This window comes from Amborella trichopoda, chromosome 10, assembly GCF_054954075.1.
Source record: "Amborella trichopoda isolate Santa Cruz 75 chromosome 10, AtrichopodaSantaCruz75HAP2 v2.0, whole genome shotgun sequence".
Lineage (NCBI taxonomy): Eukaryota > Viridiplantae > Streptophyta > Magnoliopsida > Amborellales > Amborellaceae > Amborella > Amborella trichopoda.
This window is the reverse complement of record NC_142345.1, coordinates 43,636,352-43,650,917: the sequence shown is the minus strand read 5'-3', so window position 1 is coordinate 43,650,917 and position 14,566 is coordinate 43,636,352. Positions and strand designations below refer to the sequence as shown.

Sequence of the window (14,566 nt, the reverse complement as noted above, 5' to 3'; positions counted from 1 at the left end):
TTTTTGTTATTTTTCAAAAAGGTGCTAAAGAAATATGCACTAAATTTATAAAAACCAACCTAAAAGGACTATATGCAACTTACCCCATCCCAATCTTTTCTCTCGCTTTTTTTTTCCAAATAACTTTTCATCGCAAATAACCCCCAACCTAAAAATAGCATGAAATAAGACCAAACTACCCTTGTTTGTTTTCATACGGCCTTCTCTCATGTTTTTACTTGTATTTTGGCAGTACAAACATGCGCTCCGGTATTTTGAATGTACGTTATGGCAATGCATGTCTGAGCCATAGCGCTCCGGCATTATGAGAACTCACTCGGGTAGTGCAAATACGTGCTCCAGCATTCCACTCCGACAATAAAGTCTATAGAGCCACAGCGCTCTGGCAATGGAGGACCGCATTCTGGCAGTATAAACAAGCACTCCCGCATTCTGAATGTGCGTTATAGTAATGCAAGTCAGAGCCACAACGCTCCAGCCTTATGACAATGGCGCTCGGGCACTATGCTACTTGGGCCCCGTGAATTGATTTGGTTTAATTGTGACTAAGTTTTGGTCTTCGTATGCACCAAAAAAAAAAAGTTGGAAAAAGGTTGTACGAGGCTCTAAACAACTAAATGAAAGTGCATCTAAAAAATTCATTAGAAAAAGTTGTTTTGATGCTGAAAAACTGTCGAATTTGATCATCTAGACCTTGAGATACATGAACATAAAAAAAGACTTCAACCCTTAAAATAGTGCATCTTGTAATATATTTCAAGATTTTTAAGTATTCACATATATGCTTGATATACACTATTTTTGAAGCTTGAAATTTCATAATTACTTATGAAAATAAATTTTCAAGCCATCAATAAAGATTTTTGGTGCTGAAACATCATCTTTAAATGCTAGTTGAAGATGTGTTTACTTTGATTCTTTAAGGCCTCGGCCTTGTACAAATCACACCCAAAAATAGTTTGGTCTTTGCCATTTTCGCTTTTTTCTCCCTGTTTTTTTTGGTGGGACTTTTAACCTAATTTATCAATTTTGAGTTAAAATGTCGTAAAGGCGCGTTCGCATTGCGAGTGTCGAAATCTGGTGTTGCCCAAACGCTGATTTTTTTGGTCGTTTGAAGTTTTGGACTTTGGAGTTGCCAAACGCTAATTTTTTTTTGTGTTTTGGAGATGCTGGAGTTGGATGCCCAAAAATACTACTGTTTTGTGTTTTTAAGCTGGATGTTGAATCTATTTGAAAATTATGCTTTTATTTTTTCTGGGCTATTCAAATGTTGAATTAATTTGTGTTGAATTTATATGAAAATTATGCTTTTATTTTTTTTGGGCTATTCAAATGTTGAATTAGTTTGAGGGTAAAATAAAACTAAAAACCTTGATGTTCTAGGACATCAATTTAAAAACTCTGATCCGGATCGACAATCCAAACTAAAAAACCAATCATTAAATTTTTTTTTTTTTTAAGAAGGTGGGGCTGGTTCTGAGCAGTTATATGACTGAATTTACTACTTATGTCAAAAAACTTACCATGACCAGCCATTTAATGGGGAAACAAGTCCGTTCCTGATTTTTAGCAAGAGCCAATTTGGCCCCTATAATTCTTGATATAGATTAGACTATTTTAAATTATATGAGTGCTTTTTAAAAAAGTGCCGGTTGTATAGAGCCTAGATTCTAAACAATTAAATTAGAACCTACTTTCAAATTATGTGGAGTAATGTGGTTCCAATATTATAATCTTTGTGGTAGCCTTAAAACAAAATTTCGTCTTTACTTATAAAATTTAAAGCTATGAAAATAGTATAGATTGACAGACCTATGAAAACTATAAAATATTGAAAATTGACAATAAAAAAATGCCTCATAAAATACACTATTTTCAAAACTTGAAATCCATTTTTTTCTATGTCCATATATCTTGCCGTCGAGATGATCAATTTAAGGATATTGGGCATCAAAATAACTTATTTTAGTGAAATTTTTGTAGTAGATTCCAATTTAATTGTTTAGAGCCTCGGCTCTATATAATCTTTTCCCTTTTTAAAATATGCTTTAGATAAAATAATTAATGTCAAGTATCTATAAACATATAAAAATCTTGAAAATAAACTATTTAAATAATATATTGCAATATCTATTATTTTTGAGACTCAAAATATTTTTTCTTTTTATATTCAGAGATGATTAATCAGAGGATTTTCCATCGTAAAAAACAACTGATAGATTTTTGAGGTTCACCTTAATTTTATATTTTTAGGTTGCAACCTCGTATAAACATTTCCTATTTTGAATTCCTATGCAAATTTCACCAAAAGGTCCAAAACGTATTGCAGTAACCGCGGGAGCACGTGGACAATGTCATCTCGTGGAGGAATAGTGTACACGCTATTCGTCGACTACCTTGATTTTTGTTCGGTAAGGTTGAGTAAGGGCTAGTGCCAAAGAGGCCTGCGTGTAAAATCTCCGGACTCCAAAGAAGCAGCTCGCAAAAGTGCAAAACAAGGTGCTTTTCTTGTTCTTGGTTTTTTTTCCTTAAATAAAAGATTCTTTTTATTCTTGCGGTTTTTGGGATTGATTATTGTTCTGGTGAATTAGGGGATCCTTTGTTTGATATGCCTCCATTTAGATTATGCTGTTTTTCTATAGCTTTTGAATGTTTACTATCAATTTTTCGTAAATAGCTTTAGCTATGAAATAATCCTTTATTCCATTTGATCTATAGATTCTGTATCCTATGTTTTTTTTTTCCTATTCCTTTCTCCCTCACTTCTGGTATAATATCTCATGGTTATGTAAGAAATGATTTTGAATCTGGTTACTTTATTTTTGCTGAAATATTTATTGATTTATGTTAGGGTTTCTTGTTTCTTTGGATCAAGGATTATTTTTCTTAGAATTTTTCTTTCAGAATGATTTTTTATTGTGCTTTTTTGTTCTTTCAGAATGATTTTCATGGATTGAATATCTTATTGTATTGGTTATTTGTAAGAAAATACTGTACCGAATTGATTATTGTATTCTGTGATTTATTTGCTATCGCTCTTTTTTCCATCCCTTATGTCATTTCTGATCTATTTGAAACCTTTCTTGGCTTTCAGACCCTTCAAATGCTCTTTAGCTATTATTAAAATTAGCTATTTTTTTAGTTAAGTATATTTCTTGGCTATTTTTACTTTCTGTAACGATTGCTTAATTTCCATTTGCTATAATGATTCTTCAGTGTTCCTGCATGGGTCTCTGAATAAAAACTGTGTAGGCTGAAATTTCTCTGTTTATTGTATGCTTGTTTTGACACTAGCATTCGTGCCCAGTAGTGTGAGTCTAGGTTCTCTTTTTAGGGTCCATTGGACTCTTTCTTCAAAGTTTAATTTCTAACGAGTTTAGGAAGCAACTTTGGAATATAAAGAAGGAATGGATTAAACAACCGAGTTCTACATGAATGGCAAATATAGTGGTCGACTATTCATGATGGCTACCTTTTTTTGTATAGGATTGTTGTAAATGGTTTTTGCATTGTGAGATTCTTGTCTTCCTGGCTGGAAAGATCAAAACTGGTAAGTTGCTTCGATATGTTCTTTTAGTATGATTGGGAAAACAAATTGATTCATTGTGATTGTGTGAGTTATTACAAATATCTGGAAAGAAATTGTTGTTTATGGATCAAACTACCCTTGTATTTGCTACATGTATCAAAACTTTTATTTACAGAAAGAAGGGCTAAAGAAACAGCTTAGTTGCAGCTTTATCCTTTGACATCGTGCCCTTCACTATTGGAGATCCATGGATATGCTTAGATTCATCTTTGATAAAATGGTCTGTCATACACTTTTTATGTGCACGTGAGAGATCTAAAAGTGTTTTAGGTTTAATCAGCTTGACTTATGTTATTTGGATGGTCATCCTGAAATTACGAAGTGTTTTATTGGTGAAGGGGCTATTAACCAGACAACAACCACTACAAGTGAAGCTAGCAAAGCACCACTTTAGCTACAACTACTGAAGCTACCAAACCCAAGATAATCATAGCAACCTAGAGTTCTCGAAACTACAAACAGTTATTGGTCTTCAGACCAATATCTAGATAATCGTATCTACCTAGACTTCATTTAGCTACCTAGTGCCAGCTACCTATTATACCTCCTTTAGCTATAGCTAGAGAAACTATATAGCTCAATAGTAAGGGTGCACATATAGAGCTACCCCTATGAAAGTTACCTATAGCTACTTGCCTACCATACCTTTCCTATAGCTACCTATAATTAAGCAAGCTCCCTTTACGTATAGCTAGAAGAAGTATAGAGAAAAATTACCCGTACTTTCTTATAACTACCTATAATTAAGCTGGCTGCCTTTACATATAGGTAGCCGCCACATCGATCCTTCCCTGCTGGCTGTGAGCTTAGATGTGCTCTTTCTCGTCAGCTGCGGTGAGCGGAGTGTGGCGTATTGCTCTGCTTGTGTTTGAGTGGGTGAGCGCTTGTCTTGCATCTATCTCTGTCTGCTGTGGAGAGTGAGCGGAGTGTAGCGTATCAATCGAGGTACAGCTCCGGGATGCATTGCTTCCTCCTGATCTAATCTCGCTCTGTGGCGAAGAAGCATTCTGCTTGTCTTGGCTTGCGTTGTGCTGTCCGGCCGCACCCTAGGAATTCCCATCCTCATTCAATCCCTCTCTTGATCCTTTTGTGCCTTCGCTTCATTGGTTGGTTGCTTTCCTCGCTTTGCTTAGCCTAGCTTCTCTTGGCCCGGGATTGATTGAAGAACAAATGCCTGCCTTGGCTGGCTTTGGATCAAGGCATATTTGCTTGGTCAAGTTTTTGTTACTTTTTGAAAATGCAAATGTTTCACTACTTACCACAACGATGCTGCTCTTCGTTTTGCATTCTTCAAAGAAATTTGATGCGTTTTTCCTTCCTATCCCTAACGTATTTACGTTAATGTGGGGAGTTAGATTAATATTCTTGTCTAATATTTACATAAAACATTATCAGCACAATCTCCTCCATTTTGTTGCAAAGACATTCTTGGGTCTCTGTCTTTAACCAGATCAACCTCTCTGCTAAACTCGTCCATGAGTTTTTGGCCCAAGTTCTCAATAAAACCCTAAATCACTCCCAAATTCCCTTGGTTTCTTCAATTGGGCCAAGACCCATCAAAGGCTTTGTCATGATTTGAGATCTTACTTCCTCATGTTCCAAATTCTAACAAGGTCAGGAGTCATAGAACCGGCAAGTTCTCTTTTGTTTCACACCATCCGTTTATGGCCAGCTTCTTTGGTATTCAGAACCATTGTTGAAGCATTTAATAAGTTACAAGAGTTCTTCATCCTTAGCCCTTTCTCTTCTTTTAGATGCTTACTCCAGGAAACGAAGGAGTACTGACACTATTGAGATTTGGGAACATGGGACTGCTGTTCGAGTTCTTAGAATTGTGCTAGAGAAGAGATTGTTGCCAACTGTTGGTGGTGAATTTAGTCCAAATGATTGTGTCGCATTAAATGATAACAATTGCATTGTTGTAACCATTAATTATTTAGACTATGGTGTTTTCATTCGCAGACTCTGTAAATTGGGAATGACCGATGCTGCAGAATTGGTTTTTGGGATAGCCCATAATGCTCTAGTTTTCTTGCAAAATGCTTCTTATATTGCTTTATTGAAGGGCTTTTCTAGAGATAAAAGGATTAAGGAAGCCGTGAGAATGTACTTTTTGTTACTGCAAAGAGATATAGCTCTGAATATTTGTGAATGCAATGTTCTCCTGAATGCACTTTTCAAGGAAGAACAATCAGAAGAAGTCAATAAGGTAATTAAAAGTGTGATTAGAAAGGGATTTTATCCAGACCCATTGGCTATTTCTTCACATATATCTTCTCAGTGTAGCAAAGGTGGGTGGCAGGAAGCAAATGAACTTTTGTGGGTCATGTTGGAAAGAGGAGTGATGCCTAATGGGTTTGCTTGTGGTTCATTCATCAGGCATTACTGTGAAGATGGCGGTCTTGATTATGCTCTGTCATTGCATGAAAAGTTGGTGAAATTGGGAAATGTTCTCAATGCACCTTCTTACAACATCCTTTTGGACCAACTCTATAATGGAGGGAAATTAGAGGAGGCAAGCGAGATGTTTGATCATATGAGAAATAAAAATGTGACGAGTAGTGCAAGTTTCATTACTATGATAAGTTGGTTTTGTTGGGAAAAGAAATTTAGCGAGGCCAGAAAGATGCATGATGAAATGTTGAAGAAGGGACTCAAGCCTGATGAAGCTACTTACAAACGTCTCATATCTGTGTTTCCTTGACAAGGCAGTGGCACCCTTTATCTGCCTTTCTTAACAAGGCAGGGGCACCCTTTGATACCATCCTGTTCTGCTAAAGGCAAAGAAAGGGGCTTAAACCTTGATCCCCATGGCATATTTCGAAAAGCGCACAACTTCATGACCTTTAGCCAGGTGGTGCAGATTTGTAAAGGATTGCTCAGTTGGCATTTCTAGTGATTGGATTCTTGTGGAGCTAAGAAAATGGACCTTTATTGTCAATTTCAGAGATCAGGGATCTCTCAATAGGGTGGGTTTTTGGTGATTCTATGTGCACACATATTGGATGAGGGTCCAGAGCTTTCAAGTGCTTATGGCCAGAACTTGCCCAATCATATTAAGCATGTTATGGCATATGAATGAAGTTCATGCTCCCAGCATCAGAAGCAGACACATGATATGACCCAACATGTGGAAATAACGATATAGTATCTGAATAAATCATCCTACATCCTTAGGGGATGCTGTAACACAAATTGGAAATAATTTTGTTGAGTAATTGGTAATCTTAAAGCAATATTTCTCTCTGACTGTACAAATGATGTTAGTCGTGTCTTGCTTTGCTGCTTGACTCTGCCTGAGATCAGTTTTTTGCATTATAACTGATGTTATACTATCTTTATTTTATCATTTATTTTGAGAATATATATACTTTTTTAGTAAAAACAATTGTTAAAAAAAGTATTTACATATCACCCTGTCTTTTTGTTCATGTTCAGTCGCCTTTTATGGTCGATGAGGATCATAGCATAAGAATATTCATTGCAAACTTACAACACTCAAGAATTTTCACACGGTGTTGACTGTGAGTTCTATCTGTCCAATTTATTGCTCTGTAATTTTTGTAATTTTAATTTCATTTTGATAGGTGTAGGTAATCTATTCTTCTTGAAGGTTGATTTGCATAATAGATTGTTGTTGATTTGTTAATTGGAGTCGATGGTTTTTGCATCCAAAAAGCTTTTAACAAAACAAGCATCAATTGATGCATGTGAAACTCTCAAGGCAATTGTGATTATGAATACACCATTTTCCCAATAACAATACAAAATTGTAATAGTGAAATGTTGGAATATTTGACTTGTATTAACTATTATCTACTAGGTTGTTCTTTACATATATCAGAAAATGGCAGCCCACAACCCAGGTGCTCTACATAAAAACAAAAAATGGGATCGGTGGCTCGGTACCATCCCCTAACATCACAAAGGTTGGCCCTTAAGCTCATCACAGAGGGAGAAGTAGATGGGGTGTACAGTCCCATGGCTACAACAAATGTCGGAGCTCAAGAGCCAAGGCTAGGTGACAGGTGACCTCATGGGTCCTTTTTGCAGTACCACTTTAGCGAGAGATTCCACAATACGGTTGGCCTCACTCATGGTGTGTGTGAAGCTGATATGAAGGTGTCTGCAAAGGTAAAATAAGTAGTAAAACAAAGGGACAACTCTCATTACCCATTGAATAGTGTTTTGGTCTCCCTTAATTATGAGGCCAATGGAGTTGCTCCTCATATCGGAGGTCTCTTTTCAAACCTTTGAGTAATGTGATGGATTTGGCCATTGTTTAATCGACAGTGGCAATGTATCGTGACGAGAGAAGAGTATTCTTTACTATCTAAGGATTCCAATTACCACCAAAATTGGGCATTCCAGGGTGGTCGAGGATGCAGTCATTGACATTTAATTTGATGTGTCCCTGGTCCAGGGTTGTCCATAGGGGTGATATTGGAATTGTTGAAGGCCAGAAATAGAGAATCTCTCTCAAATTGGTAGTGAAGTTTCTGGCAGAGCAAGTGTTAGAGGCCTTTTGTAACTTTTGGCCCAAAGGATAGCTGACGATTTGATACTACTGTCTTCAATGAATTGGAGGGTGTATTCGTTACCTTTGAAGTTTTGACTATTCCTCCCCCTTGACGCTCTGCACAAGGATAGGCTAGCCCTTGGCTATGGGTTGGAGAACAAGCCTTAGAAGAGCTGTAGGATTGAATAGGGAAAATGTTATATATATATATATATATATATATATATATATATATAAAAGTTTTCCCAACGCCTATAGGCGAAAATGAATAGTGATTTCGCATACTCTCATCACCGTCCAAATTTTATCGCGCAGTCACGATTGTCCGATTGTGTTTTATTTTTTATTTATTTTTCTAAAAATTGGAATGATCTGAAATTTGAAGGGTATGTACATCTTACTTAGGCGCATCTAATAAAAATATAAAAAAAATTATCCATGAAAGTTTTTTGACCATAATACCCTCGTCAATTTTTTTCATGTAAAATATTTTCTTTTATATTTTTCGAAGATTCCCCTATTTTTGGTGAATACACTCTCCAAATTTTAGGTCATTTTGATTTGTAGAAAAAAAAATGAAAAATGAAACATTACCGGACAATAGTGATCACGCGATGAACTTTAAACGGTGATGGGGGTAGGCGAAATCACTGTTCATTTCGCCTATAGGCGTTGCGTAGTGTTTTCCATATATATATATATGTGTGTGTGTGTATATATATATATGTATGTATGTATGTATCATCATCATCATCATTTTCCCAATTAATTCGGGTCGGCTACATGAATCCTAGTTCTCCATTATGCTCTTCTTCCAACCACGTCCTTTTGGGCCTACCCCTTGCCTTTTTTAGTCATTTCGCTTGAACTAACTCGCACCTCCTAACAGGTGTTGTACTTGGTCGTCGCCACATATGGCCAGCCCACCTAAGTCTACTCTCTCTCATTTTATCTCCTATTGGTGCCATACCTAAATTGTCTCGAATAGATTCATTTCAAATTCTATCTGTTCTTGTCTTGCTATTCAATCTCAACATCCTCATCTTCGCTACACTCATTCTATGAGTATATTGTTTTTTGTCCGCCCAACATTCTGCCCCATAGAGTAAAGTTGGTCTCACAACTGTCCTATAGAACTTGCTCTTCAATCTCATTGGTATGCTGCGACCACATAAAATTCCAGTTGCACATCTCCACTTCTTCCACCCAGTTCTAATTTTGTGTGTGACATCTTCTTCAATCTCTCCATTTTCCTAGATTATCGACCCAAGATATCAAAAGTGAGGTCTTCTTGTACTTCTTGGCCGTCAATCTTGATTACTTCCTCGTTTCTACTCCTATTATTACTAAACTTGCATTCCATATACTCTGTCTTACTTCGATTAATTTTAAAACCTTTGAATTCTAGAGCATCCCTCCAAAGTTCTAACTTTGTGTTGACGATGTTTTGGGTCTCATCAATCAAAACTATGTCATCTGCAAACAACATGTTGTTAAGTTGTCCATAACTAAGACAAAGAGGTACGGGCTCAATGCTGACCCTTGATGTAGAAATATAAGTTTATCAAGATTCATGATGAGTGTTGGGAAAATTTTATGTTGGCTGCCTACCTAACACAACCATGCCCCTTTAATCAGGCATGGGATGGGTTAAGGGAAAGTTTTAGGTCCTCACCCTTCTTAGACCAACTGTTGTGTGTGTATATATATATATATGGGCTGTGATTTCATGCAACTGTTGTATCATAGTATAGTCATGGTGGTAGCACCCTGACACCATAGTTACCACATTGTGGTTTCCATTCCCACCATTAACACCACCCTACTAACACCTTCAAAGAAGATAATTCCTAATCTACTTGAAAAAACGGGTAGGGCCTGTCTTCCCTACTGAATTACCCCCCCAAAAAAAAAAAACCCACACTTCTAGAAAACCATGTTTGTGGTATTTGTATGACCCAAAATTTCGGACACACTCTCTTCTCCTCAATAATCAATCCATAAAAAAAAAACTAATTTGCACCCTATATATGGTCAAAATGAGTTCCCTCCAATAATGAATCTAGACCGTGTATTTGATGAACTTCAAGATCTAGGCCTTTATGAATTCAAAATCATTTTTTTCTTTTTTAATATTGTTAATCGAATGATAATAAAAGTTATCTAAAAAATTTGGAAAGAAAAAAGATCATTCTAAAGCCTAGATCTAAGCATCTCACCAAAATGGACGACCTATGTTAATTGGGCTAAAAAAATACTTTCTAGGTTGCTTTGTCAATTTTTTCTTTTTTGTGATTGTTCATTAGAATGAAAACTGTGTATATTTTAAAATTTGGATCAAACGAATGGCGCTAACATGGTTTTTGAAGGTTGTTGCATTATATTACTATGCAACTGTTGCATGAAATTACTACCCTATATATATATATATATATATATATATATAGAAATGTCTTCCCAACGCCTATAGGCGAAAATGAACAGTGATTTCGCCTATACTCATCACCGTCCAAAGTTCATCTCACAATCACGGTTGTCCAGTAGTGTTTCATTTTTTATTTATTTTTTTACAAATTGGAATAATCTGAAATTTGGAGAGTGTGTACATCTTAGTGAGGCGCACCTAATAAAAATATGAAAAAAATAATTTGCAAAATATAAATTGACCAAAATACCCCTGTAAATTTTCTGGGGTATTATGGTCAATTTATATTTTACAAATTATTTTTTTATATTTTTATTAGATTCACCTATTTTTGATGAACACATGCTCCAAATTTCAGGTCATTCCAATTTGTAGAAAAAAAATGAAAAATAAAACACTACCGGACAATTGTGACCGTGCGATGAACTTTGAACGGTGATGAGGGTAGGCGAAATCACTGTTCATTTTCGCCTATAGGCGTTGGGAGGACTTTTCCATATATATATTTATACATATATGTTTGTGTGTATACACAATGTGTAAAGTGTTTGGCTACGGCTAATATGTTCTTTGCCTCCCTTCATCCATCTTCTTTATTTTGAGTGGATGATGCGGGTTGAATTTTGTGCTTAGTAGAGAGAAAAAAGGGGAGAGATCTCCAACACAAACCCCCCCCCCCCCCCCCCCCCCCCCAAAAACCAAAAACCATGGAGAAGGGCCTTCTCTTTGGTCTAAAGAATCTCAACTCAAACTTGACTTCCATACTCATCAAAGGTGTCTCAAGTAATGTGATTACCAGATATCAAAAAGATAATGCCTTAACATCTTTAACAATATTTAGGATAGGCTGAGTAACCTTACGATTCCATAACGCATTCAAGGAGAGAAGGCCGCAGAGACGTAGAAGCTTTGGCTCGGGCAGGGATCGCAAAATCTTTTGTGACAGTGACATTCTTTAGTGACGAACATTTGGTGCGGGGATACAAAATAGACTCATGTTTTGAATGGGATATCTATTTGTACATTGATTGCTTTAAAATTAATGACGAACTTTTGACATTTCTAAAAAGTAAAGATCTAGAGGTTGCAAAATAGTGTCTTTTGGTTGCATTTGGCTAGGAGATCACTAGATTTTTCCCTGATAATTAACTATTTGCTTTGAAGGAAACTGAGTAACCTTGACAGTAGTAAGAATGAAGTGCATATGGTGATGAATCTATTTATTTGGATAATGTTCTTGGTTGATGGTGCCTTGTATACTGCATTTTGGTTGGTATTCCTGTTCTCGTTAATTGGGCTCTTCACGTGTGGTTATTTCTATGTGCTAGTCTTGCGGAGATGTACGATAACCTCGGTGCCCCACCTGGTATGCAGAGGCAGCCATCCAATGCCCCTCCTAATGCTTTGGGGGGCCCATTCTATGGGCCTGGCTCAGGACTCATTAGAGATGGGTTGGCTGCATATGGAGGAAGAATACTGGGGTCAAGCTCTGAATATCTTCAATCTAATGTAAGTAATACAGTTGCATTTGTCTTTTCCTGTGAAAACTTTGACTTCCGAGGTCAATCAATTCCTTTCATAGTCATACTACAAATGTGTATTAATTTTGCTTCCACATGGATGCACATACTTCATATACGATGCATTTATAGTTCTTTTACATGGTTTGCAGTGATCTGTAGTTTAATTTCTTATGCTCAGCCTTTGATCTTGAGACCAGGTCACCAAGTATTTCTCGAATTCCCAATACTACTTCCAAGTGAATGATCAGTACGTGAGGAATAAATTGAAAGTGATATTGTTTCCTTTCTTACACCGGGTATATGGTTGTGGTTTTTGGTCTTATTCTTAGTGTATATTAGCTATTCTTCCTGAAGACTTAACAATTTTGTTATCTCTTCATTTTCCAGGGACATTGGACTAGGATTGCTGAGCAAATGGGGGGCAAGCTCTCCTACAAACCTCCAATTTATGATATAAATGCACCCGATCTTTACATCCCTTTGATGGCATTCGGCACCTATGTCGTTCTTGTGGGCTTCGCGCTGGGTTTGAATAGCAAGTAAGGAAAATAGCAATTACTAATGTTATTTGGATTGGACTTGAAGTTTCATGTCATATTGATTGGGCAATAGTTATTGTGGGTTTGTAACCGAAACATGAGTGATGCAACCTTTGGGCCCTACAGTTGACAAGTATCTCCATTTATTTGAAAAGTTCGCATGAATACCACAATTTCTTTAAAAAGGGATATTTTCTTAAACATCATGAGATATTCCACTGTTACATATTCAATAAAGAAGTGAACATTTTGCTGTATGAATATAAATTAACAAGTAAACAATCAATTATATATTCGTGGATAACATATAACTTGTAAAAATTATGATCCATCATGCAAACATTTGTGATTTCTTTATTTCCATTTGACCTATTTTCTTGAAGAAAATTTAACATCCTGTACTCTTTCTTTATTTTATTCACCGAGTATCCTCTCACCCAAAATTTTTAAGGAAGTTGCAACAACGTGCAATTTGTTTTCTCAGGTTTAATAAAAAAAACTTTATAGAACTAAATGTAGAGTAGTTCATTGTGCTTCTCTATATTTTCTATTAAGAAACTCTCTCTTATTATTTCTCCTTGATAAGGTACTGACTCTCCAAGATTTCCCTTTTCATGAACCATATGGCCTGTAACCTCCAAGCCTGGAGGTCAATACTCAAAAGCTCAAAATGAAGTTTTCAATAAGCTCATTCCATACAATTATCGTCATGCAGGTTTAGCCCTGAAGCCTTGAGCATGCAGTTCACAAAGGGGTTAGGCGCATGGCTTCTGCAGGTCACTCTGCTAAAGTTCTTGCTTTATTTGTTGGGGAGTGGAGAAGCCGGAGTACTGGACGTTGTGGCCTATGGTGGCTATGCATTTATCGGCATTTCTCTCTCGGTCTTGGCCAGGGCATTGTGGAGCTACTCGTATTATTTCGTGATGCCGTGGACTTGCTTGTGCATGGGGATTTTCTTAGTGAAGACCATGAAGCGGATCTTGTTTGCCGAGTTGAGGAGCTATGATAAGTCTTCGAGCAAGAATCACTATCTGTTGCTCCTTGCTGCACTTGCTCAGTTTCCCCTCTTCTTCTGGCTTGGATACGTTGGTCCATGAGATAACTGCAAAAGTGTTTCTCTGTGGTGGGCTTTCTTTTATTGGTGAATAGGGTGGTTTCAAGCAATAGTGGCTTTGTAGTGTTAATGGACATGCATGTGTACACTGGGCAGAGACTACACACGTTCGGCGTATGGTGGTTCCTCTTTATTTTTGCTTATGCTGTGATTGGGTTAAGAAAGTTAGTGTTGCTCGCTGCTCCTTTTTTGACACTGCTGCATCCCGGGGACACTATCCATGCCTTAAAACTATTAATTGATAAGATCGGTCTTAAATGATAAGGTGCACCTCTAAATCTTGCTAAAGACAACAATTTTGTGTTTGAAATGGCCCAAAAATATACTTTCGTTCTTGATTATGAAACATAAAAGCTCTAGAAATGGTGTAGATCAAACTGATTTATGAATACTTAATTTTTTTGAAAATGGACGGTTTAGATTATTTACTATAAGATGCACTACTTTTGGGATTTGAAATCCGATATTTTTATATCCATACATCATGAGGTTGAGATGATCAATAATAGGGCTATAACAACTTCTTGTGTGCTTTGAGGTGAAACTTGTCTTATACAGAATAAGGTTGGCACCTTATTTATACAATACAAGGTTAGCCTCTTCTAGACACTTTTGGATTTTCAGATTCCAAAATCTCCATAGGAATTTTGGATTATAGGAGCATTTTGGAATTTTTTTTTTAAAAAACAATGAGTTGAATATAAATTTACAAGCAAGGGGAATTTTTTAATAATGATATTTTAAGACGATATCAGCTTAACTCTCTCTTCAAAAATTTGCAGACTTGGCATAAATGCAAATGCCTGATACTGAATAAGGGGTATTCAAGATTAGAAAATCTTTTGGCTATATAAAAT

At 36.4% G+C, this 14,566-nt stretch overlaps 2 protein-coding genes across 12 annotated transcripts; both read left to right on the top strand.

Annotated features, from left to right (window-relative positions):
- Positions 1-2,406: 2,406 nt before the first annotated feature.
- LOC18447516 (uncharacterized) lies at positions 2,407-14,002 on the top strand. 11 transcript variants are annotated; one of them, XM_088849193.1, is made up of 7 exons: positions 2,407-2,499; positions 3,487-3,550; positions 7,028-7,113; positions 11,862-12,042; positions 12,254-12,303; positions 12,444-12,595; positions 13,311-14,002. In XM_088849193.1, exons 6-7 carry the CDS (start codon positions 12,471-12,473, stop codon positions 13,690-13,692), a joined length of 507 nt encoding a protein of 168 aa, XP_088705319.1. In that variant the 5' UTR covers positions 2,407-2,499; positions 3,487-3,550; positions 7,028-7,113; positions 11,862-12,042; positions 12,254-12,303; positions 12,444-12,470; the 3' UTR covers positions 13,693-14,002. The 11 variants fall into 11 exon arrangements, with proteins under 11 accessions (XP_088705319.1, XP_011628243.1, XP_088705320.1 ...); XM_011629941.3 differs by having other exon boundaries at positions 12,254-12,352; XM_088849194.1 differs by lacking the exon at positions 3,487-3,550.
- On the top strand, positions 4,400-6,293 carry LOC18447515 (pentatricopeptide repeat-containing protein At4g21170). Its single transcript, XM_088850571.1, has 2 exons — positions 4,400-4,465; positions 5,262-6,293. The coding sequence occupies exons 1-2, from the start codon at positions 4,400-4,402 to the stop codon at positions 6,291-6,293; spliced, it is 1,098 nt and encodes a 365-aa protein (XP_088706697.1).
- Positions 14,003-14,566: the final 564 nt, after the last annotated feature.